The sequence below is a fragment of the Cynara cardunculus genome, assembly GCF_001531365.2.
Source record: "Cynara cardunculus var. scolymus isolate 2C chromosome LG 14, CcrdV1, whole genome shotgun sequence".
NCBI lineage: Eukaryota > Viridiplantae > Streptophyta > Magnoliopsida > Asterales > Asteraceae > Cynara > Cynara cardunculus.
Window position 1 is genome coordinate 12741240 of NC_037541.1, and position 26971 is coordinate 12768210.

Consider the following 26971-nt stretch of genomic DNA (forward strand, 5'->3'; position numbering starts at 1 on the left):
ATTCAGATATTGCCTCTTAATAAAACTATTAAGGGGTAAACAAACCATATCTAAAAAAATGACTAAAAGATGAATCAAAAGCTTATAAATTACCATTTTAATTAATTTTCTAAAATAAATACGTTAGGTATTTAAATACAAAAATTTGGTTGGATTGGCGACTTCTAGTGCCTGACTTGTACCTACTCCCTTTCTCCCCTTCCCTCCATATTTCACATACGACACTCACAAAACTCCTACCTCTCTGAGCTTCTTTCGAATCCCAAAATGGATTCCGAAGCAGGTAATTCCAATCATTAAACCTTAATTCTTTATAATTCATATACAAATAGATGTATACATCCAGATATTTGGCTCTTTGTGTGTGCTAATTTTTGTTTCTGTTTGCAGTGATCGAGTTTTTAGGCGACGTGCCTGTGCTTCAGAGATTTCCGAGCTCTTCTATTCGGAAAATTGCTCAATTTGTTGTGGTTAAACGTTATAGTAATTATCTCTACTTGCAAGTTTAAATGTGTTATTCAATTTGATTTTGTCGTTTGATTGCAGGGTGTTTTGAGTGTGAGTTGTTTTGTTGATGTAGTTTTTGTTCTAGACATTTTATTTTGGATGTCAAGTGAGTAATTCTTAGTTCTAAATTCCATAAAGTTTTGAAGTTTTTGAGAAAAAATGGTGGCTGGATTGAATTTATTACAGATGTTAGTTTTGAAACTTGAAATTGAATTAGAATCGGTTTTTCTAGGTTTGACATGAAAAGTCAAAGTACAGATTGGTTTTTAATAACTTTATGTTGAAGAATTGCTATCTTCTACTTTCTATAATAAGGCTCAACTTTGACTTTTGGAAAATCAAATAGGTTACTTTTCAAGTTTCAATTTGTTTATAGATTGTAATAGTTTAGAAAGTAAGGTTACAAATATGTTAAATTGTAATAATGCACGACTACTTAATGCATAGCCTTTAAACTGTATAACAAGTTACCAATTTAAAAACACTGATCATAAACTAGGAAAAGGTTATTATGAATATGATTTGTAATACCATGTTTAGCATAGAAAAGCAAAATATATCTTCTTTCTTGGAAAGGAAGGGGTGCTGATGTATAAGAAGTAAGCGTCTTTGTCTTTCTCCAGGAACTCCTATTAGACTTACTGGCTACTAGGCCAATCCTACTATGAGGGATATATTTCACGTAGCTAAAAAGCGATATAATGAGCAAGGAAAAATGTGGGTGTCATGTCCAGAAAATGACAGAAGTATGAATTTCAACGCATCCTGCAAAATCACACCCAAGGGGATTCCCCCCAATTGATGTACCTCGATAGATTTGAGTCTAGGTCTTCCCAGGCAAATTTTAACCACCTGTACGAGCACATTTTGTGGGTTTTTTTATCACACTGAAAAATTCCTAGATGTTGAATCATGTCCATTTAGCTGCCTCAGGTTTGCAAGGGTTTTTTTGTAGGTTAGCAAGATTTGTGGATACCTTGTTCTTTAGTCTCACCTGGAACATGATCGTTTACTATTAACTGTATAGAATGTGCTTTATATTTGATATTAATGCGTTCAAGTCAGTCTCATGTTATGACGGAATGTTCTATCAACCAACATGATTGCATGGCTTTTCATTTTGAAGATTCTGGGGAATATATTTTCCGAGAAGAGAAAACTGGGGATGGAATTTACATTATTTGTGAGGGCGAGGTAATTTGTATCCTGATCCACCAAGTCTGTGCTTAATTCATTGATAATCACACACAGCCTTAAGTATTCATTATTTATTTGATGACATCTATATTTGCAGGTGGAAGTCTCCAGTGCATTTCGTGCAGATAACCATGAGTGTCAAGTTCTCCAGTGGAGAAAATTTGATTACTTCACCCAAAGTGAGGCCATCCTATTGCACCCTTTATAGTCTATATTATTCAGCCGAATACATTTTGAGATTGAATGGGGTGGGATATACTAGTCCATTGTCTGGATTTTATTGATTCATGATTTTTTTATTGCATATAATAAGTATAGAGTCGTTAAGAGAAGGGGTGGGGGGAGGAGAGAGAATAAGAACAAAAATTCCTTGGGTGCCAAAACAAATTTGAAACATGATCCAATGCTATTTTGCAGATGAATCTGTTGCGGAGGAAGATATAATTGCATTGACTAAGGTAGTTGCTATACTTCGCTCGTACATAACTTTCTGTACGAAATGCTGATTTGCATAAAATACTTACCAAGTAGAGATTTAGGGGTTGGTATCCTACCTTGGTTGTGTTTCCGTGTACCTGCTTTTGTTTCTATGTTTTGTTTGTTTGTCTGTTTTGCTTTTTGGTTGCTCACTTATAAGTTATCTTTCAAACTTAGCACTGCCTTTAAGGTTTTCAACTTCTATTTTTTCCAAATGTTTTTTGTTTGTTCTTTTTCTGCTATTCTAATCTTGTATCCCTTTGGGTGGAGGTTAGGTCTGTGCGTACATCTAACCCTCCCCGGACCCCACCTTCGGCTGGGATATATTGGGTTTGTTTGGTTGGTTTGATTACTCTCCAAGTATGTTCATGGTCATATCTTGTTTCAGTCACACAAACCTTTTACATCTTTAATATGCTTACAGGTGACCCTGTTAATGCTACCCCACAAATTTAGTCCCCTGATGCAGCCAAAATCAATTTGGAGTGCAGATATGAATCTTGAGACACTCGCACCTGTGGAGCACATATTGTCCTTGGATCCACTGGATGTATGTGCGACTCTTGAGCCAAATTTGTCATCTTCCATTTTTCAAAATTTCAGGGGTTATGTTTAGTTATGTCTCTATTAACTTCCTTAATTGCAGAATACTTGTCAATGTTGGTAATCTGTGATACTTATCTTGTGTACACATAGTACATATGTAACACCCCAAAGCAACAAGCTGACCCAATAACCTCCAGATCAACGTAAAACCATGGTAAAAGTTATTGATGGCCCACAACTAGAGCTTATAAGGAGCTCACAAATCTATTTTTCTATCTATGTGAGACGAATTGTTACAACATGTCACTCTTTTAGCTGTTCATAGTTTCTTGTATTTTTGCACCTCCTCCATTACACATTAGAGATACATCTTGCAACCAAATCACAAATTTATTGGATCGAAACTTGATGCACTTCTTTTTTCAAATACATCAACCATAGATATTGCAAACTATCAAAAAAAAATTGCTAATTACTTTTATCTATTATTTCCAACACCAAGAACTCCCACCTTTTTAAACTTCAGGATTTTGGACGATGACTTATGTGAAGTAAAAAATTGCGAAACAACTGTGAAATGGACATTTGTTATTATACATATTTTCGTTCACCTAACTTATTTCTTTGGCTATTCAGAAGACACCAGTAATGACGCTTCTGTTCATTGTATATACCATGTAGATTGCAAACTTTGCTTGATGTTCCCATCTCTCTTGTAACACAACATGCCCCTGTGCATCCATTGAAGATCTGTTTGATGTCTTCCCTATTTTTTGCATACAAAATTATGAAAGAAGGATGTCTATTACCAATTATTTATCTGTTTCTTGCTTGGAGTGTTTATCCACGTGAAGTGTTTAGGAAACTTGTATGATTTCTTTATTTTATGTACAATTTTCTTGGTATTATGTTCAAATTGGAGAGCTTTGATCAAATTTATTTTGTTTGTTTGAAGATGAACACATTCAGAGGAACCACCTTGCAAGGAGCTCCAAAATCTTCTAACGTGTACGGAGGGCAGTTTATGGGACAGGCATGAAGCCTATGTGGTTTTATATTTAGATTTGCTAGCATTATACATATTTTTGTGTTCTTATGATAAAAATATTTAATACAACTTGGTGGATCTTACTAGCATTTATTTAAGCCATATGCTGCCTTACCTTACACGGAATGACTTGCTCTAGGAAATTATTTAGATAGACTCCAGGTTGGCATATTTGCATGGACAGACAGATGAAATAGGAGATGGATATTGTTACAGTAACACCAAGCAACCTTTCTTTTTTTGACATATGATAAAATCTTCTAAGATTTCCAATTTCAAAGGGATGTAAGAAAGTAAGTCTCACTATATCTTCTAGTACAAAATATAGATTCTGTTTAGATATCCTCGCCTTCAATGTTTGGAGAAATCATGAGTATTTCCAAACCTTAGATGAACCACACTAACACAAAAATAAGATCTTAAATACTAATTCATAAGTAATTAAAATTTTAACTCTCAACACATAATTTGTTTCTCTATACACCAACTAAGGAAAGGCTTTCTATCTGTACTTAAATGGAACCTGTATCATGTAACAATTGGTGCAGATTAACCAAGTACAAGTTAAGCATATATTCAGTACTTTTTGTATCAGCAATTAAACCAGTTTAAGAATATGTGACATGCTGGAGTTTGTTTCGTAATGTGTATACTTCATGTTGATTTCCAATTTTAGTATAATGCTCAACCGAAGAACTTTGAAGTTGAAGCTATTGTAGCGAAAGTTGTGAGATATAGGTGAATCAGATTAACTTTAGCCTCTTTCTCCTCCTTTGGGTTAGCAGGCATCCTACTCAATATAACTAATGTTTTAACTCCATGGATTCTACATAAGGTTCTGAGTCGATGCAAGGACATCTATCATTTCCTTTTCTGTACTTCCATAGCATGCCAAGATTATACAACTTCTTCAATATTCTTTTATATGTGTTTTCTCATTTTGTTATGATTAATTATCTTTATCAATATAAATTCAGTTTAAACTAATATGCATGACATAACATAGTGGTATTCTCCTTACTTACATATCTAGATGGTCAATAATATTCAGGCATTGGCTGCGGCATCCAAAACAGTTCATTTTCTTAAGATTTTACATAGCTTTCATGCTCACTTCCTTCTTGCTGGGGACATAAATAGTAAGTTGATTTCCATATAACTGAATACAATATATACAGCAGTTTGCCAATCATCTGTATTTTGTACTGTTTTTTTTTCTTCCGCAAAATTGTATCCACTTGATCCTTCCCAAATCTATAGCATAATATGTAAACCACATATTCAGAATTAACTAGTGCTTCCAGATGGAACAGATGTAGAATGAACCTTTGGCATGTACTTTTCACCAAGTTTCTAACCTTTGAATGAATCCATATCACTGTATATACCAAGCTAATCAATTTAGGTTCTTGTTTCATTGTATCTAAATTCTCAATATGCAGAAAGATAGATTGCACCCTATTCTTAAAAACTATATTTTATATGCTAGGTTAGTTGGAGATTCTGAACCTGAAGTAGAAGAAAATTTGAAGAGTGGATATGAATACAATAATTTGAGAATTGTCCAAGGTTTATTCTGTTCACATCATTCTATTCCCAGGCAGACTTTTCACATGATTCAACTAGTAGTACATCTTATTATCAGATACAGCACTGTTTTTTAAGGTTCTCAGAATTGCAGAGTGATAGTGAGCTATTAGTATTACTAGATCTCATGGAGGTCCTGTGAAGGAAATCTTTATCTGGAGCAAGGCTTAGGCTTGTTCTTTCTTTACCCCAAAAAAAGCTTGATCTTTTGCTTCTTGGGTTACATCTTTTCAGGTTGTTGTCAAGCTACAAATACCTATCCTTGGTTTCAGACCACTACATTTTGACCTCTAGCTAGGTGCTTCTCTCTTCAAGATAAAAGCAATAATGCTGGCCCTCATCATCCATCATAAATTTCACATCTCACTTGCTAACGATAATTTGGCTTAAGGCCTTTACTGCTATTATGGTGTTTAGTTTGTTGTAGGTATGTGTACTGAGAAAACAAAAATCTTTGCATGGACCATTACTTATGTTTGATCCATTTTTAATGCATGTGCTGCATCACAAATTTGCTATCCTAATATGTATAGTGTGCATATGCAGTTCCAATTATATATCAAGTTGACCGGCTACATGATGTGCCTAATCTTGCTACAAGAAGGGTGAATGCAGTACAAAAAGAACGCCTTGTCTTCTTTTTGATTGCTTCCTTTCATGTAAGGATTCTATGAAACTTAGCTGACTATTTCTTCTTGAAAACAGGAAAGTTTTTTCTTTCATGTGCATACTCGTTCTAACTTGTGGACGTTGCTGGTCTCATTCCAATAATTTGACCTGCTTTGTTGTCTAGTTATTGTTTTCATCCACTGGACCTAGTAACCCGTCCTTGCTTAAGAGTGTTGGTTGTGTTTGTTTGGATAAGTCAAAGGCTTCAATAGATTTCATAGAGCCGTAAGGCTGTTTAAGACATTGAGATACATCTATCTGTTGTACTTATATAAATCAATCTGCTATCTAATTGTACAACTACCTAAACATAATGTACAACTATTTAATGCACAGCCTTTCTACAGCTTGCAAAACAGTGCATCCCCACTCACAATTCCCAACAAGCATGCAATTCATCCCATGGTTACCAAAAAAACGTTTCCAGATTCCATGATATTTAAGTACCGTCAAGGACGCTTCATATAGCCAAATACCAACGGATCATTCTTCGACAATCATGTTACCCTTATTTTACATTACAAATGCCACCAGTTTATCAACTGGAATTCCCCCCTTCAAAATAGAACGTATAAATGAAGGGAACAAATATTTCTGGGAGGGGTTATCCCCCCCCCAAAAAAAAATGTTGTGTTATCAGGTACATGTATCTTATATCACATAAATCATCTTCTTTTTGCTTTCTTTTACTTCCATTTGGACCTTGAAATCTCCGGCTGCTTAGTTTCACTCCAAAGAAATGATGATGCTCCTGGTGTTCTCATTTGCCAGTACAATGTGTCAGCTGATACATATTTGTAACCTTTATATGTTTATTGCTGCATATAAATTTATTTGACTTGATTGCTTCATTATGAATGCTTCTCACTTACTATGCTTATGACATACACTTACAGAGGGGAGAAGAAGGGTATGATCACCAAGAACCAACAATGCCTTCCATGCCTGACCCGGAAAAGGTAACCAAATACTTTGTGCTTTGGACGATCCTTTTATTTATTTTATTTTGTTGAAAGGCTGTCCCAGGCTATGCCTGTACTACCTGGCAAATTGTGACTGCAAGAAATCAGCGCTGATAAACACAGTGACCACAATTGTTGTGTACGCCTGGAATCGAACCCTGGGCAGATGGGATATTCCACCACAGCCCCCAGGACCTCAACCACTACGCCACAACCCTTGTGGTTGATGATCTTTTATTCTAGTCAGTTTCTGCATTGTTTATTTTTTGTTTGAAATATTGCAAATTGCAGCTCTTGCCAGAGCATGGATTAGAGGAGGGTGTTAAGAGTCTTCCTAATCTTCAGAGGTTAGATTCTGTATATCCTTGACTCATGATTCATTATAAATTACTTCTTTTTGAAGTATATAATATCTATATACGGCAAGTACTCACGCACACTCCTCACCATTGGTAAGGTTTGAAACCTTGACCCTCATGGCTCATGGGAGGCTCGGTCTACTAGTAACCCGCCTACTGCTGGGTCAATGACTGTCGATGCTGTTCTTTCGTACAACATTCCAGTGCAAATAGTTAGCTATGATTTCTTTTGGCTGTGTGCGGGTATTTAGTTTTGACCACAAAATTTAAGAATGCATCCAATAATGTCATTATTCTGTACTCTCAACCAAAAAATGTGAATCCGGTGTCAGTTAAGTACGTTAGACCTGTGAACTTACCTGTTCCTTGTCTTCAATTACATAGAATGTAACATCTGACTCTAATTCGAGCATAGGTATCAATGTCAAAAATTCAAATTATTGGTAGTTAGCTCTCATTCGCCAACTTATTTGGACCACACATGCTAATACCTCTTATAGTATAGATAAGCAGAACTTGTTACAATTATTACTTCTTTTTTCAGTCTAATTCTAATTATATGAGGGGAACAAATTCTGGATCTTGATTCAGAAATAAATCATCAAATTTTACTTGGGGGTCATTTACCAAACGCTTACCCGGGTACGTGCTTACTAAGTCACATTACCTTACTAGATGAATATGGTAAGGACCAAGAATCTTACCTTGTAAAGCAAAGGCAAGGACCAAAAGTCTTACCCGGTAAATAAGGGCGACGGCTCTTACCAGGTTAGCGCTTACCGGGTAAATTGTTGCATATGATGCCGTATTGGTGGACTAAAATCTTAATTGGCAAGTGATAGTGTTAAATTTTACCCGTAAGCGCTTACCGATTAAGTGTTTGGTAAACCGCCCCTTAGTAGTAGCTTCCTAGATTGGTACTTGGCTCACTTGTATCCTTGTAATTTTTGTTTAGCAAGCTGGGGGTTTTCACGGAAATAGCCTCTATACCTTGGGGTAGAGGCAAGGTGTACGTACATTCTACCCCCCCAGACTCTACCTCTGGGTGGGATATACCAGGGTCATTTGGTTTGGCTTTAGCGTCCTAGATTGATTGACTAATAAGGTGACAAACTGTGATGCACATATTTCTATATGTAATCAAACTAGCATTGAACCTAAAGCTATAATGGAAGTGATAACCATTCAGCTGTCTAATGTCAATTGTGTTAGAAATTGGGGATTGGAGATGATTCGTGGACTGGATAATCTCGTTGGATCGTGAAAAGTTCACATTTCAAATACAATAATTCATCCCTTAATGTCTTGGGTATCACAAATTTCGTATTGGGATAATCCAAGTGAAACTCTCGTCTCAAAGGCTGTGAGATCGAGTCCTTATAATACCCAGATTCTGGATTATATATTTATATGAAAGATCGAAGGTTATGGGCGGTTGAAACGGTTAAAACAGCTGTATGACAGTTATAACCGTTAACAGATAAGGTACATATGTATCAAAATCAGAAGCAACATCATGAACTCTGGCTCCATGGTCCAGGGCTCTGACAGACTTGGTCAAATTTCTACCAATTTCAGGAACAATTTCAAGAAGGTTTCCAACCTTCTGAAATTCGTCCAGATCATCCTGAAACTAAAAAATTTCCAAGTCTAACTCTTCTTAAAATCCATAAACCTCGGGGCTCTGCCCCTTGGACCCCCGTCTTTGGCGATCTAAGGTGATAAAGACAACATTTGTGAGTGTGCACTTCGCACCTCCTAACTCACTTATGTTTGCCTTATCACCTAATTGATCTCACGTAAATCACAATCATACTAAAATGATTTATGACACTAAAATCAACAACAAATTATGTACCTAAAGTGGAAGGTTGTAAAATATATTACTGAGTAGATTGTTTTTGTGGTCAAGTGGACAGGTTTTTAAGTTAATGTGAGTGACTTGGAAGGTTAGTACTAATGTATTATACAGCTGCTGCTAGCTCTACATCTCTAACAGCATGGAATCTTGGTAAACTTGCAAGTAATATATTTTGTACGTGATTAGAGAATGTCTTAATGGATGTATGGTAAAAATAGGAAAGATGGAACTGGAGAAACATATTAGGACTGGGATTGGGATTGGGACTCATCACATTCACTAATTAACATGAGATGATAAATACATTTAAGTACAAGGCGAACTAAATGGAAAAAGTGGCTTACAATGGTATTGATATAGCAACAAGGTTGATAGGGTTGGGGGTGTGCAAAACCCGAATGGCCCAACCTGAACCAAATGCGAACCGAAAATGATGTGTTTGCTCAAAACCCAAATGCCCCCAACATCCGAAAACCCAAGATATATGTGTGTATATATATAGAGTCAGTTTCATACAAGAATGGATCCTAAATAAGAAAATGGATGAATCACGTGATTTTACACTAAAAATTTTACACTAAAATCACGTATAAAATCACATGTGATTCACGCGACTTTGCCCCAGGCTTGAGGTCGCGGCCAAAGTCTCCTGCACACCTTTTTTTTTACCGTCAATGTAGAATCACATGTGATTTTCTTATTTAGGTACCATTCTTGTATGAACCTACCTCTTTATATATAATTTTTAAATATTATATAAATATATTTATTTATCTTATTATCCTTCCGAAATCCTAAATCCTAGTCGACCGTACTCTCTTCTAATAAGCGTAATATTGATTTCATCAATCTTCTCAATCGAATGAATTCATTCTCAAATTGATTGAATATATTCTTTTGCATAAACTATTCCTGAACCCTACTGCCTCAACCTGAAACCCAACCCCTAGCAATCTGAAATCCAAAAACACAAAATTCGGGATTGGCTTCCATACCCGAAATCCAATCAGATTTTTTGTTTGCCAAATCCGAACCCATCGACCGCCCAATGCACACCCCAGGTAGATAGATATTAGTACAATCTACAAAAGTATGAAGGAAACGACTGCCCGTGGTTAAATGAATATCATGTTTTGTATCGGAACTTAGAGGGGGGAAGGATATTGCAGCTAGGGTTGGAATCTAGTGAGAACAACCCTTTTTCGTGAGAAGGTGAGAAAAGGCGAAGGTATCTTTATATTGTGTAAATGTTACGTTATATTTTGTGAAAGTTGTAACCTTCACACAATATAAGGGTACTTTCACAGTTTTCATTACAAACCTTTACACAGTATAAAGGTACTTTCACTTTTTCTCAGCTTCTTACGAAAGTGAAAATTTCTCACATGCTCCTCACTCATCACAACTAAACTTAAGTAGATAAATCAGTTTGTTGTAAAGTTTGCAAGTCAAATAAAATTTTACGAGCTTTATGAGCAATATATCCTGTTCCTGTTACTTGGTCCTTAAATCATAATCATGTTAAAAGAAGTTCTTAAATCAAGGAGATTGATTAACAGAATCGAAGTTTCCACCCCAACTTCTGTCCCGTGGCCCACAGAAATCAGGCCTGTGGATCCTGTAAAGCATACTCGCCAAACTGCACGCTCTCCGAGGTTTTTTCTACTTCTTATTTATTACAGCAGTTTTTCTTCTTCTCGTCGATGCTTGCATGGTATTTACATAACAGCTTCTTGGATATATGTAAAACGCATTTGCAGTGACGTTTACTGGTTGAGAGCAAAAGGTAAACTTCCTGATGACCAGGCTTTGCACAGGTGAGAGACTCTTTCAGTTGGCCACTTTTTTTCTGAATAATTTTACGGGTGACAATTTTTTTTTTCTCAATCAACTTGACAAAGTTTCAAAATTTTCTTTTTTTTTTACCCATTTTGACTGGTATCATGCACATCTTGTAACATTTGATGGCGTGGATATAAGTTTATCACCCACTTTGCCGTAACCCTTTTGTAAACATGCCATAAACTTTTTGTAGATGGGTACCCATATCATCAAATGTCACAAGATCAGGTTATCAGTCAAAATAGGTATTAAAACATACAACTTTGAAACTGTTACATTGATTGAGAGAGAAACATTCTTTGTTACACTAAATAGGAACTAAACCAAACTTTGCTGCATTTTTCCCTAATTTTATGAGCTTTGAAGACCTAGAGCAGAATAAATATCAACAAAGGAGGTTCATTTTCTTTGCAAATAACAGGTGTGTAGGGGCATACTTCTCAGATCTGCTATTCATTCAAATCAGTCTTAATCCACACCGTAGAAAGGGCTTGTCTCCATCCTCTATTAGTCTGGACCATTCGTAAGTAAATACATGTTTTACAGTTTTACAACATTCAGCAGCATATCGCAAGCCCAGGGTCTTTTTGGAAACCACCTCTGTCTCTTGGGACAAAGACAGGGTATGCGTACATCTTACCTCCCACCACCACAACCCTGTTGGGGATAATTTATACAAAACAATGCACAAAAGTCCCAAACCAAATGTCAAAATGTGCAAAGGTGCAACCCAACAACAGAAACTGAATATGAGGATTCTAAATGTTTTCAAATGTACCAACAAGTAGAAAATGCAATCCAAATCGATACTCCATAATGTAAATGCAAATAGACACAAAGAACACGAGATTTAACGTGGTTCCACTATTGTGAGATAGTGTACATCCACAGGGGAGAGATGGAGCTTGTATATATTGATGAACAAATGGAGGAGATTACAACAAAGTTTACTTTAACACTGAAAATCCTACATTCTCAAGGTAAAAGCTCTCAAAATGCCTTCTAAATCACAAAAATGGCCCTAGGGAAGAGTTGGGAGCAAGACACCTAAAACCTAGCTGAAAAAAAGGCTTAAATCGGCCAAAACAGACCCTCACGCGACCATAGGCCTGGTCTCCCCCCCCCCCCCCCCCCAAAAAAAAGGGCCCAATCTGGTCCATTTCATATGGGAGTGACGTGTATCAAAATATTCAATAAACACAACCTTGAAGTCTACCTACTTGTCAAAAACGTACAATGTTGTTTCAGATTTTGAAACAAACCATACATGTCCATACGTTTCACATTGTGAAATAATGTCTTAGATACTAGTTTTAGATGAAACAAATGCATGTGAAATAATACCTTGAGATTGGTTCTGACGGGTTCTTGATATTTTTGAGGTTCTTACTAGATTTGTCCCTTCATCTCATGTTCCTATTGTTTTCCCGGGTATTAATCTATGGTCAAAAACTGAAGTTTTCTTGCACATTACCCTTGATGAACCTTACAAAATAACATCCTTTCAATAAGGGATACTAGTCAAGTAACTCTTTTGTGCCTGAGAGTAGGGAACGTTGAACAAATATATTATCGAAACATGAGGCCAAGTGGTCTAATAAATATTTTAATAGTTTTTGGTAATCTTACCCTAGTTTATTCGGTTTATAGTTTAAACAAAACCAAAAAAAAAAAACCAGTATGTCCCATGGGGTCTAGAGGTAAAGATGTATGCAAACCTGACTTTTATCTTAAAGAGTAAAGTGACTATTTTCGTGAAGACCCCCAATAATCACTAACTAGGAGAATCTTGCAGGCAAAAATGAATACTCCCTCTATCCCATAATGTAAAAGGCACACAGTTCTAAAATGTGTAATTATTATATTGTTTCAATTAACCAGATGATAATTTTACCTTAATAATAGAAAGAATAGTGATCCATCTCATAATTAATGATGTAATTGGAAAGTAGACACTTATTTGGAAGGAGTACTCTTGCTTGTAAACTTCCCATAAAAGGAAACATTGCAATTTTCATGGAGCATCCAAAAACAAAGAGTGTAGCAATTTTCATGGGATAAAGGAAGTATTTGTTTGGCAGGATATGGAGATTGCAACATTTCTATTTACAAAAAAATCTCAATTTACAAACTCAGAGTTACCTATTTGCCTGTTATAATTATTACAATTTGGTTCTATTTGGTCAAGGTCCACAATGTTACATTATTTTTCTCCATGTCAAATGATTTTAAAAAAATTTGACAAGCAACCCTTGGGGTAGCTTATCTAGTGAAACCTTGGTTTGCTTCCCAGAGGTCACGAGTTCGAGTCTCTGCAAGACCTCTAGAGGTTTATCTGGCTGTTAACTTCAGGGTCCCTTGGGCTTAGTCGAGATGCACACAAACTGGTCCGGATATCCATAGTTATGAAAAAAAAACGTTTGACAAGCAGTCAAAGACTACGTAAACGTTACGACTGTTTCTGGTCGAGCATTGTTGTTTTTAATAGGGGGCATAATTAACACAAAATCTGCCCTTTTACCTTTTTTTCAGGATGTGGTTTCATAGGGATTTTAGAGCTGATGATTGGTTGTTATATGTGGTAAGTATCAAAGTGAACTACTATTTAATGGTTGTCGTTTGTTGGGGTTTCATATTGACTAGATTTGAATCATTTCTCCTTGATATGTGTTGGAACCTCGTTTTTTAACGTGAAAGGGCTCTTGGAGAGTAAGTGAACGGGGTTTTATATATTCTCACTTGGTATCAGAGCCACAGTCTACCCATCTAGGGATTTGACACCCTGGGACAATCTTTGTTTGTCTAGCCTTTGTTGGAGGGGGCGTGTTGAAGTCCCACGTCCCCCGATTTACTACCCGTGTAGGGACTCGACACCCTGCGACAATCTATGCTCGTCTAGCCTTTGTTAGAGGGTTTATTGGAGGGGACGAGTTGAAGTCCCACATCCTCCGGTCTACCCATCTAGGGACTCGACACCCTGAGACAATCTCTGACTGTCTAGCCTTTGATAGAGGGGACGTGTTGAAGTCCCACATTGACTAGATTTGGATTATTTCTCCCAAAATTATGTTGGAACTCCATTCTTTTCTTAAAGTAATCTGTTGGAGAGTAATCTAATGGGGTTTCACATATTATTCATATGGTATCGGAGCAAAAGTCTACTCGGCTAGGGACTCGTCACTTTGGAACAATCTATGCTCATTTAGCCTCTGTTGAAGGGAGACTTTCACCATTTCTCACTCAATTATGTTGTTGAACCTCATTTCTCTATTAAAATGGTTTTTTTGAAGAATAATCTAATGGGGTCCCACATTCTCACATTGTTAATATTCTCTCTCTTCATAATTATCACTTTAAAAGAAACGGTGAGTTTGATGGTAACATTTGCGGTTTTTTAAATTCTCTCTCTCTTTATCATGTAGTTTTTTTGAATTCGCAGATTGATAGTCCTACCGCGTATAACGCACGAGGCTTTTCCCGTGGTCAAATGTTCAACAGAAAGGGAGAGGTAACCACATCATAACTTTCGTTGTGTTCTCGAGTCCTTTTTTACAAAGAAAAGCAGGGGAAAGAAAAAATATCGTGTTTTCGAGTTCTTTTAGGAGGGAAAGGAAAGTAAACCGAAGGAAAATAAGAATTTTCCCAAACCCTGAACCAATTATTGCATGAAGGAAAGAAAATAAAATAAAAAATATTTATAAAATTATATATATATATATAGGGTTGTGTTCACGTGAGACCAGCCTGTTTTCGTGAGACCCGTGAGACCACATTTTTACACGTAACCTTCACAGCAAAAACACTGTGAAGGTTTTAAAAAGTCACCTTCACAGCATTTTGCTGTGAAGTTTCAAGTGTAAAATGTTGGTCTCACGGGTCTTACGGGTCTCACGAAAACAGACTGGTCTCACATGATCCCAAGTCTATATATATATAAGAAAAAGTTTAAAAAAAGTTCAAAAAAACAAACAAACTTTCTCATTTTGAATGATTAAATCCCTGAACTATTTTTTTTAAATGAAAAAACCATTAAACTTTCTATTTTGAATGATTAAGACCTTAAATTTTTTTTTAGAAAATAAATAAATTATCGAATTTTTACTGGTCGGTTAAAGTAACTTTTTTGGGTTGAAAGGATTTAGGTAACCAATTTCTATAAGTGCGATGGTTTATTTATTAAAAAATGTTTAGGGACTTGATCAATCAAAAAGAGAACGTTTAATGGTTTTTTTCATTCAAAAAAATAGTTTAAAGACTTAATCATTCAAAATGATAGAGCTTATTGATTTTTTTCATTCAAGAAAATAGTTTAGGACTAAACCATTCAAAATTGAAAATTGTTTTGGGTTTCTAAACATTTTCCTATAATATATGATATGAGCTTTTTATACTTTGTTCTATTTCTTACTCGTTTCATCGACGCGATACATTTTTAACAGGGTCTCCAACAATATTTGACGCCCCCGAATTCCCCCCGCTCTCATTCATACCGCTTATTTTTTTATTTTTTTTATTAACCTAGATATCCAACCCGTTATGCGAGCCGACTAATCCCATGGCGACCACCTGCTTTGCAGATAGTCCGGAGTCACCGCATTTAAACCTCCGTGGCCATAAAGGGATTTTTATTCCCCCTTGTATTTGAACCTAAAATCTCTTGGTACTTTTGAAGTTTGAAGCCAATACTGCTTATATTTCATATCCTTCTTAACTCACATCACTCACATTTCATGCCCCTCCTCACTCACATAGGGGCATTAATAGAATTGACCTATGAGACCCTCCTATGCTATTTTGAGTTTTCAAATGTCATACTAATTTTCTTGAAGAAAATTGGATGTTAACTTGGTTCATGAAAAATCTTGGATTTGTTATATGCTATTTGTCGACTAATCTATTTTCTCGTTGCAGCTTGTTTTGTCGGCGATGCAGGTGGGTGTCGTAAGGAAGACACGGTTTGTTTCTACTATTACGTCAAGAATATAACTTTAACTCATTTACGATTAAAGACATTGTTGTATGATTCTTTTTCTCAATCAGAAATCATCATTGAAATCATAAGTGTTAGCTTTGAAGAAATCATTTAATGGATGATCACTTCCTTTTCAAGTATATAATATTTAGATTATATAAGGGAAATACTCATACACACAGTTAATCGTCTTTTGGTAAAGTTTGAACTCTGAAAATGCATGAATTAAATAATTTTCATTTTCTAAATAAAAAAAAATTAAAGTTTGCAATTAATTTATAAGTTTCACATTATTTTTATAGGAGTAAATTGCATGAAAAATAATGTACTTTAATTTGATTCTTATTTTGGTATGGGTAATGTACGTTCAGAACTTCCATTTTGGTACCTAATGTGTAAAATTTTAAACATTTAACTACAAAGGTGGTGTCTGATTGGTTTGAGCTTGGGCTCCAAAGATCAAAGTGTCTGGAAGTTTCAAATTCAAATCCAAGGAGGAATAAAAATTCTTTTGTGAACATGAAGGTTCAAATGTGGTGACTTTGGGCTACCCGCAAAGCAGGTGGTCGCCTTGGGATTAGTCGGCTCGCATAGCGGGTTGGATATCCAGGTTAATAAAAAAAATTAAACATTTAAGTACCCGCGTAACTGGTTGAAGCATTAACCAGTTATCATGATGAATAATGTGGTATCTGACTCAGTAATATTCGCTGACGTGGTTAGTGACATGGATTTTTTTAATTTAAAATTAATTCTCAATCAGTTATTTGGATACTTAAATGTTTAAAATTTTATATATTATATACCAAAATAGAATTTGAAAGTACGTTACCTAAAATAGAGATCAAAATAAAATACATTACTTTTTGCTTTGGTAATATAAGAAAAAGTAGAATTTTTGTAATGAATTTATCATACACCACGTGATTTGATGATCATCAAAAATGGGCAAAAAAAAAAGGGCGTGGTTATTAAAAATGAGGTAAATTACATGTTTAGTCCCTCTCGTTGGGTGTTTCTAACGAGATTTGTCCTTTTCTTTTTATCATTCAACGATATGTGTCCTTGTGGTTGCATTATTTAGCAACATGTCTACAGTTGCAATTTTTTCAATGATTTAGGTCCGTGTGCTTGCATTTTTCTAACAAGTCCTTATATAAATCAACGACCTCGGTTTCTACAATTGCAGTAAGGACCCACCTCGCTGTAAACATGCAACCACATAGACATGACTCGTTAAAAGTTTAAGATAGAACAAAGACCGTTAAAATAAAACCGAAGGTATGGATTTGATCCCTGAATAAATCAATGACCTGGGTCCTTGTGGTTGTATTAAGAACCCAACTCGTTGTAAAAATGCAACCACATGGACGCCACCCATTAAATTTTGAAAAACAAAGAAATGGATTTGATCTCTAAATAAATCAACGATTTGGGTCCTTATGATTGCATTAAGAACCCAAATCGTTGTAAAAATGCAACCACATGGACACGACCCAAATAAATTTTGAAAAGCAGGACAAAAACCGTTAAAAACACATAACCACAGGGATGAAACATGTAATTTACTCTTAAAAAGAGGAAGAAAAAAGGAAAGAAAAAAATAAGGGCCCAACCGGGTTCGAACCGGTGACCTATTGATCTGCAGTCAATTGCTCTACCACTGAGCTATGGACCCATGTGTGTTGTTTAATCAAATTTACAATTATATATACCTTAAAACTATTAAATATTAATATAATACTAACTATCAAAACATTAAAGTAATACCAGAAGCGTACTCGTAGAATGCAGTGAGATAAATCTCGATTTTAATGTTTAGTTTTTATTTTTTGTCTCTATCGATATAATATGATTTTATGTCTTTTTGAGAAAGCGGTAATGTTTTTATTTTTAAACTAAAATATCAATTTGAAGATAACATAAAAATTTATAAAAAAAATAAATCAAATTAACTATATAATAGTTCTCGTTTTTTTGGTGTAACTTTTCTAATTTAGATTTTTATTGTAATTTAATTCAGATTTAATAACAAAGTAATTTATTTTTGGTGTAATAATATAATTTTTTTATAAAGATAATGATTAAATATTCTGTTAGAACTCAATTATTATCTTAATTATATTTTAGATTTTCTATATTTAAAATAAATGTTTATCATGTATTTGATTATATTTAACAACAGTTAATTACACGAATTTAAAAATGGAGTTTTAATAAGTTGTACTTACGCAAAATTACTTGTAATCTTAAATTTTAAGTAATATTTATCAATAAATAGTATTTCATGCATAAAAAATAATTTTTAAGAGTTTTTATCAAATGTTTTATAATATACTATAGATTAATTTTGGTTTAACAATATAATTTTTTATAAAGATAATAATTAAACATTCTGTTAGAACTCAATGATTATCTTAATTATATTTTAGATTTTTATATCTTTACAATGAATGTTTATCCTATTTGATTATGTTTATCAACAGTTAATTACACGAATTTAAAAATGGAGCTTTAATTAGTTATACTGACGCAAAATTACTTGTAATCTTAAATTTTAATTAATATGCATCAATAAACAATACTTCATGCATAAAAAATGGTTTTTAAATTTTTTTGTCAAATGCTTTATAATATAGTATAGATATAGAAAGAATAATGTTCGAATAAAAATTAAAATTAAAAGGGAAAAAGAGGACAAATATATAATTACTATTAGATTGGGTTAAAACATTTGAGGTTGTTTGTTTATCTTTTGATAGTTCCATTAAGAGACAACATCTCCAAAAAAAAATATGTCTCTTAATGGTTCTAAAACTCTCTGAATTATTTTGTATGATGGGTCTCCCTTAACCATTCAGTACCATAATTTCATTGTAAACAATTACCAAATAATTATATTTCATTTTGCACTATATCATGAGAGTCTCTTAATCATTTTGCATTAAACCATTCAACTTTTATTCATTAAGAAAAACTGTTTACCAAAATCAAATTTACCTTTTAATAAATCATGGATGTTTATTGATCCTTTTCCTCTGGTCGACAACATTTAGTTGATGAATTTACCGACTAGAAAAGTCGTCGACAATATAATCTGTTGTATTTTGTATTTAGTAATAAGGGACAAGTTCAAGTGAGAAATATAAATATTTTGAGAATTTCATGATAACATTTTTGGGTTATTCATTATGAATAATGAAAATGCATGATGTCATGAATAAGTCATGAAAATAATTGGTTATCATATTTTCAAAATATTTATTTTATTAACATGGATATTCAACCCGTTATGCGAGCCGACTAATCCCAGGGCAACCACCTGTTTTGCAGATAGCCCGGAGTCACAACATTTGAACATCCATGGCCACAAGAGGATTGTTATTCCTCCTTTGATTTGAACTTAGGACCTCCTGGTACTTTTGACCTTTAAAGCCAAACTCAAACCAATCAGACATCACCATTGTAGTTATATTTTCAAAATATTTCTACTCCTCATCTCAACTTGCCATTTATTATCTATTAATCACTTACTGGCATCGAGTTACACCTAGTGTTTGATAATTTGAAAATAATAACAATAACTTCTTACTCATTCAGTGTTTTATTATAACACTTGGTGAACAATATTTAAAAAAAATTAACTTCACAGGAAAACGTTGTGAAGGTAAATAAAGTCGGACATCAATAGCAAAAACACCGTGAAGGTTTCCTTCACAACGTTTTGTTGTGAAATTTCAAGTGTAAAAAAGTAGTCTCAGTGAAAACAGACTGGTCTCACGTGATCCCAAGTCTATAAACTGATATGGGAAAACAGAAGCAATATAAAATAAATACAGGAAGTTGTGAATCCAGGTACCTGTAATGAAGAAGGAAGCATTATACGAGACAAGAGAAGGATATGAGATTTTTAGGGTTTTTGATTTGAAAATAGGTGATTTGAACCGGTGGACATGGTATGCATGCAGGGCCGACTTGACCCTAGGTGCGTCGGCCCAAGTGTATCAAGGTTCAAGGTGCATCAACTCGGTCTTTCGGTGCTATTGCTACTAAAAACATGAGAAAGGGTACATGGATTCAAACGTCGAATCACAAATATGTACAAACACAACTCGTGTATTAATGATTTTTGTTATTTCCTGTCTTACTGTATTTTATTACCTTTAGCTTGTCTCGTCGTCATGACAACACATACTTTTCTCAAATAAAATGAAATCTAAATAAGATTAATCACATCCAATAATTAATACTTTGTACTGTTTTTGTTTTGAAACACTGTGATATTTGAAAATTACATTACTGAAGAGTCTCAATGTATCGTTTCGTTATGTGCCCTTATATTTCATGAAACTACATTAGTAAGACTATTTTTTCATGACGGAGTTGGTTTGCATGACTTTTTTTTGATTAACTTGGATATCCAACTCGCTATGCGAGCTGACTAATCCTAGAGTGACCACCTGCTTTGCAGATATCCCGGAGTCACCACATTTGAACCTCCGTTGCCACAAAGGGATTTTTATTTCTCCTTGGATTTGAACTTGGGACCTCCTAGTACTTTTGACCTTTGGAGTCAAGCTCAAACCAATCAGGCACCACCCTTGTGGATTGTATTCAATGTTTACCAGTTTTCCTAGTTTTTAACTTTTAATTTCGGATTTATTATGTTTATGAAAAAATTGAGATAAAAAAAATACTACAAGAAGACTTGAACACAAGATATTGCATCCCACCGACAAATCAATAATAATTTTATAAAGGACAAATTATATGAAAAAGTAACGTATTTAACTTGATTCGTATTTTGGGTAACATATTTTCAAAACTTTCATTTTTGGTACATGAGATGTAAAGTTTTAAACATTTAAGTATCCGGGTAACTGGTTGAAGCATTAATCGATTATCATGCTGATGTGGCAAGTGATGTGGTATCCGGTTAATGTTTCAGCAAATAATATTGAGTTGGATATCGAGTAAGATTCTTGGTTTCTTGTCATATTTATCTGATAAAGTAATATGACTTGTAAACACTTACTCAAATAAGATTTTAGTAAACGACCCATAAGTTAATAATTTAAAAACCATTAATTATTTAATATAAATATTCAATTGTGATTTTATTTTCTATATGAAAATCCCCGTTGAGTTATACTGAATAAATTACTACCAAACAGTTATATATAATTGAATATATAATTGAATAAACTATGAATCTTATTAAACTGATGAGAAATAAAACATAATTGACGGATACAAAAAAGGTGATTTTTGTATCTTTGTTATAATAATCAATAAAAATAATTATTTTTTATTTTCTTCTTTTTGTTACAAATTTATCATACACCACTAGGGATGTTCATGGGTTGAGTTGATCGGTTGAAGACATTTTAACAACCCAATTCAATGCTTGCGGTTTGAAAAATCTCAACTCAACCCAAACGAAATTGCAACCCAGCCCAACCCAAACCGTACGAGTTGGTCGGGTTGATACTTTGATACATTAAAATACTCTTCTAACCTTGAACATGTTATTTCTCTACTCATAATTTCTTTTTCATCATCAACCATTTGATACAACTTATCCATACTTCTTATATATATCATATTCAGTTAATTTTCTCAATTTACGTATATATGTTTACAGTTACTGAACATATATACAAATGAGTTATATAGAGATGTGAATAGATTGAAAAGATGTGTATATGAATAGCATACGTGATAGTGTAATTGTTTAGTGTATATATTGATAGAAATTCAATAATCATATTAAATCCAAGAAAATAAATGGATATCGGGTTCATCGGGTTAGGTTGAGTTCAAATAATAGTAACTCAATATCAACCAAATACCTATGGTTTGAAAATTTTATAACTTGATTAGACATCAAGTTAAATTATTTTGCATTGGGTTGGTCGGATGTTTGAGCACCCCTATACACCACCACGTGATTTTGATGACCATTAAAAATGGGAAGTAAAAAAAAATAATCTGAAGGCCCAACCAGGTTCGAACCGGTGATCAAAAAAATGAGAAGGTAAAAAAAGCAAGCAAAGATAAGGGCCCAACCGGGTTCGAACCGGTGACCTATTGATCTGCAGTCAATTGCTCTACCACTGAGCTATGGACCCTTGTGTGTTGTTTCATCAGCTTGTAATTATATATACTTAAAATATTAATAATTAATATAATTTAATTATTTTACAAGTGAATTATAGTTTTAAAATTAAAACTAAATTCGGAGTTAATTTGATTTTTTTTTAAATTTCATGGATAATTATTTAAAAAAATATGTAAATTGATTTATAATATGATTTTCTTATCAAAGGAAAATGGTGTAAAAATTATTCATAATATTATAGAAATAAATAAAAAGAATAATGTTGGAATAAAAATTGAAATTAAGAAAAAATAGAAAAATAAAGCATTGAAAACCAAATTGGCCCAAATTATTTATTGTCTGTTTACTGAATTTTTGTCGTTTTTAATTAAAGGGTCGTTTACCAAACATTTACGGGTAAAATTTAACACTATCATTTACTTACCGAGTAACATACTAACATTTTAGTCCAGCAAAACGGTATCGTATGCAACAACTTATCGGTAAACGTTTATCGTGGTAAGAGTCGTCGCCCTCACTTACCAGGTAAAACTCTTGCTCTTTGTCTCGCTTTTTACCAGGTAAGATTTTCTTGGTCCTTACCATATATTCGCCCGATAAGATATTCTGACTTGGTGTTCACTTACCCAAGTAAACGTTTGGTAAACGGCTCCTAAGAGTCTCTTATGTCTTAGGAGATGTTGTTTACCAACAAAAAATTATCTGTTACTGAATCAGTAACGTTGATTGCTTTTACTCGATTCAACGACATTTAACAACAAATTTACCAACTAGCAAAGTCACCGTTAATATACTCCGTTTTCTCTTTGTTGCATTTTAGTAACAAATGACAAGTTTAAAATGGGAAATATAAATAACTTGATAATATGAAATCAACGGTTCATGATTAATAACACAAATAATATTTTTGGGTTATTCATTACTGATATTTTTTTCCAGTAAGTACTTGATAGCCTCTCATTTACAGACACAAAAGCACATGTTGGGTTCTAGTGAGAAAAAAAAATTACAGCTAGAAGCTTAAGAATATATCTCCACATTGGATCAATCTTAATTGAATGTCAACGTTAACGAGGTGCACCGAGATGCAGCAGATCAATTCCTTTATGAAGCGTAATTTATGGGTGGGCACGAGATTAAAAGTGATCGATGGTTCAAATCTTTTTTTACGCTTCTCACCTTAACTTTCATTCTCATACGATCCTTCGTCCAAAAGCACATCAAAAACTCCATTTCTTTTGTGGATAACGCACCTCTTTTGCCTCTTAATGCCTTACTTCATTTATTAGGGAGAAAATTGATTATTGACAATCCTAACGGACCCACACAGAACCCATATTCAAGAATGCCAATGTGAGGGACATTTTTTTTGGCTCATTTAGCGGCTGAGGTTAGCACATGGAGGGTGGGGGATCGAACCCTGTACATGTCTTGTATTTGGGCAAGTCGTTATACCCTTTGCCAAATGAGTTGCACCCTTTGCCAATTTTCCTTACTTCATTTATACAGGTGTGGCATCAGAAAAGGACGATCTTCAGCTAAACAACCATCCACACGACCTTAGCCACGACAAAAGTCACGAGTTAGGTTTGCGCAACTCACTAAACATCACACGAGACTGAAGTCGTGGCTAGATCGTGTAACTCACTGTTGTTTCGATCAATATTCCCCATCCTTATGTTCTGCATTAAATATAATTGTTTAAAAATTTGATGTAAGATATTAAATTCAAGAGTAAACTACATTTTTGGTCCCTAAGGTTTGTTAAAAATTGCCATTTTCGCCCCATATTTTGAAAATCAACAAGTTAGGTTCATGTGGTTTCATATTTTTGACGAGTTGGGTCTCTGCGGTTACATATTTTTGACGAGTTGGGTCTCTGTGGTTACATATTTTTAACGAGTTGGGTCTTTGTTGTTTCATATTTTTAACGAGTTGGGTCCTCGATACAACCAAATGGACCATTTGTTAATTTATGTAGAGACCCAGCTCGTTGAAATTCCCAAACACTAAAACCAGCTCCTCATAAACCCAACTAGTTAAAAAAATACAACCATAGGAACACGTTATGTTTTTAAAATGAAGACGAGATACAGTAAAAACACCAAATTACAGAGACGAAAAATATAATTAACTCTGAAGATTATAATTAATTTATATATTCGAATTCGGTTTTATAACTGTTTCAACTCTTTCGTTATGATTTTTTTGTTGCTTTTATAACACAAAAAAAAAGTGCTCAAATTTTGTTACGAATTTAATGATCTTATGATAATTGTTGGAATTAATAAAAATTGGAGGAAATGAAAATTAGAGAAACAAAATCAATAAAAGTTGGAAAAAATAATAAAAATAAAATAAAAATTAGAGTATATAAAAAAAACATATAAAAACTGGAGGGAGAAAAGCAATAAAAATTGGAGGGAAGAAAAAAGCTTTTAGCCTAGCGGTATTGTAGTTTTTGGTTTCATAGAAGGTAAGGAGTTCAAACCTCACCAAATGTGAGAAAGGTACGTGAGTTTATTTGTTACATTTGTCGTATATAAATATTATATACTTTAAAAAAAACCCAAGAGTAAACTATAAATTTAGTCCCTATAGTTTGTCAAAAATAACATTTTTGTCCATGATGTTTTAAAACTATAATATTCCCATCATGGTTTGTAAAAACGTTCAAAATTTGGTTCCTCCCTCTAATGATCGTTATATATTTTGTTAAATAAAAGACATTTTTGTTCTTTTATCTATATTTTTTTGTTTTTTTACCTAATCAAAATCGATTTTATGATTTTTGGTTCATGCGGTTTTTAATTATGTAAAAGACAAAAAATTGATACAATGACAAAAATGCCTTTTATTTAACGGATTTTTTAATAGCCATTAGATGAAAGGGTCAAATCTGGACGTTTTTGCAAACTATGATGACCATTTTTTAATTTTAAATCTGTTGGGATGAAAATTATTATTTTTGACAAACCACATGGACAAAATGAAAATTAGAGGGGTAAAAAAACAACCTTTAACGGCCCAACGTTGTTGTAAAAGTGCAACCACATAAACACGATCCATTAAAATTTCAAAATAGAACAAAGACCGTTAAAACATATAACCGTAGAGATATGAGTTTGATCCTTAGATGAATCAATGACCTGAGTCTCTGTGATTGCATTAAGGATCCACTTTGTTGTAAAATACAACCGCATGGACACGATCCGTTTAATTTTCAAAAAGGGACAAAAATCGTTAAAAGCATATAACCACAGGGACTAAACTTGTAAATTATTAAAAAGAGGAAGGAAAATATAAGCAAAAGATAAGGGCCCAACCGGGTTCGAACCGGTGACCTATTGATCTGCAGTCAATTGCTCTACCACTGAGCTATGGACCCCTGTGTGTTGTTTATTCAGAGTTATAATTATCTATACTATATTATAAAATATTTGACAAAAACTGTTAAAAACCATTTTTATGCATGAAGTACTCATTATTGATGCATATTACTTAAAATTCAATATTACAGTATTTTTGATTAAGTACAACTTATTAAATCTTCATTTTTAAAATCGTGTAATTAACTGCAGATAAACATAATCAAATACATGATAAACATTCATTTTAAATATAAAAAATCTAAAATATAATTAAAATAATTATTGAATTCTAATATTATCTTTATAAAAAATTATATTATTAAACCATATATAAATTATTTTGTCACTAAATCTAAATTAAATTATAATAAAGAATTGGATTAAATAGGTTACACAAAAAAAATGATAACTATTAAATAGTTAATTTGATACTAATATCAATTTTTTTTTTAATTTTTATGCTATTTTCAAATTTATATTTCATTCAAATAATAATAACATTATCACTTTCTCAAAACTGCATAAAATCGTATTATATCGATAGAGACAAAAAATAAAAACTAAACATTAAAATCGAGAATTATCTCGCTGCATTACGCGAATATTCTTATAGTAGAAATATAAAACTTATGTTTGAAATTATGTTTTATTTTAATGATAATTGTTTAATAAAAATTTAAGTCGAATTATTATTTGATTTTCTTATGAAAAAAATAATATACTTATTTATGGGGTAAATTGCACATTTTAACTTGATCATTATTTTGGGTAATGTACTTTCCAAACTTCTATTGTGGTAGTTTTAAACATTTAAGTACATGGGTAACTGATTGAAACATTATCCGGTTACCATGTTGATATGGCGAGTGATGCAGTATCCGGTTAATATTTCAGCAAATAATACTGAGTTGTATACCATATTAACATGATAAACGGTTTATGCTTCAACTGGTTACCCGATTACTTAAATGTTTAAAACTTTATATCTTAGGTATCACAATAGAAGTTTTAAAAGTACGTTACCCTAAATAATAATTAAGTTAAAATACATTATTTTTTCATGCAATTTACCCTTATTTATGACATCATGGGAATATATAAAAAATAATTTGGAATAAAAATCGAAAATTAAATATATAAAAAAGACAAATACTTGTATTATGTATTTTTTTTAATATATAAATGTTTACAGATTTTATTATTTGCAATTGATATATATTACCTGTAAACTTAAAGTATCACTTATAATTTAAATAAAATGACAAAGTTTTATATATGTAATATGAAATCGATATAAAATCAGTATTAATATGCAATGACTGGAAAAAGTTTATACCAAATACAGTTGGTTCATATAAAATATAAAATTTCACGTTAAAAAAAACGTTATAAACGTTTTAGAAAATATGTAACATTTTGTTAGGGTTATTTAAGTAGTCCTTGATGAGATTG

At 33.2% G+C, this 26971-nt stretch overlaps 1 protein-coding gene and 3 non-coding genes across 6 annotated transcripts; 1 reads left to right on the top strand and 3 right to left on the bottom strand.

The window, feature by feature from the left end:
* The first annotated feature begins 209 nt into the window (after positions 1 to 209).
* On the top strand, positions 210 to 16116 carry LOC112526686 (acyl-CoA thioesterase 2-like). Of its 3 annotated transcripts, XM_025137068.1 has the most exons (17): positions 210 to 283; positions 391 to 483; positions 1634 to 1701; positions 1802 to 1883; positions 2122 to 2162; positions 2606 to 2731; positions 3683 to 3760; positions 4827 to 4914; positions 5909 to 6021; positions 6928 to 6990; positions 7285 to 7340; positions 10773 to 10868; positions 10974 to 11030; positions 11477 to 11578; positions 13588 to 13636; positions 14495 to 14563; positions 15967 to 16116. In XM_025137068.1, the coding sequence occupies exons 1-17, from the start codon at positions 268 to 270 to the stop codon at positions 16039 to 16041; spliced, it is 1272 nt and encodes a 423-aa protein (XP_024992836.1). In that variant the 5' UTR covers positions 210 to 267; the 3' UTR covers positions 16042 to 16116. The 3 variants fall into 3 exon arrangements, with proteins under 3 accessions (XP_024992836.1, XP_024992837.1, XP_024992838.1); XM_025137069.1 differs by lacking the exon at positions 13588 to 13636; XM_025137070.1 differs by lacking the exon at positions 2606 to 2731.
* Positions 16117 to 17633: 1517 nt separating this feature from the next.
* On the bottom strand, positions 17634 to 17705 carry TRNAC-GCA. Its single transcript has one exon. It is a non-coding gene; the product is annotated as a tRNA-Cys (tRNA).
* Positions 17706 to 22086: 4381 nt separating this feature from the next.
* Positions 22087 to 22158, bottom strand: TRNAC-GCA. Its single transcript has one exon. It is a non-coding gene; the product is annotated as a tRNA-Cys (tRNA).
* A 3306-nt stretch (positions 22159 to 25464) lies between these two features.
* TRNAC-GCA lies at positions 25465 to 25536 on the bottom strand. The gene has a single exon. It is a non-coding gene; the product is annotated as a tRNA-Cys (tRNA).
* Between the last annotated feature and the right edge of the window lie 1435 nt (positions 25537 to 26971).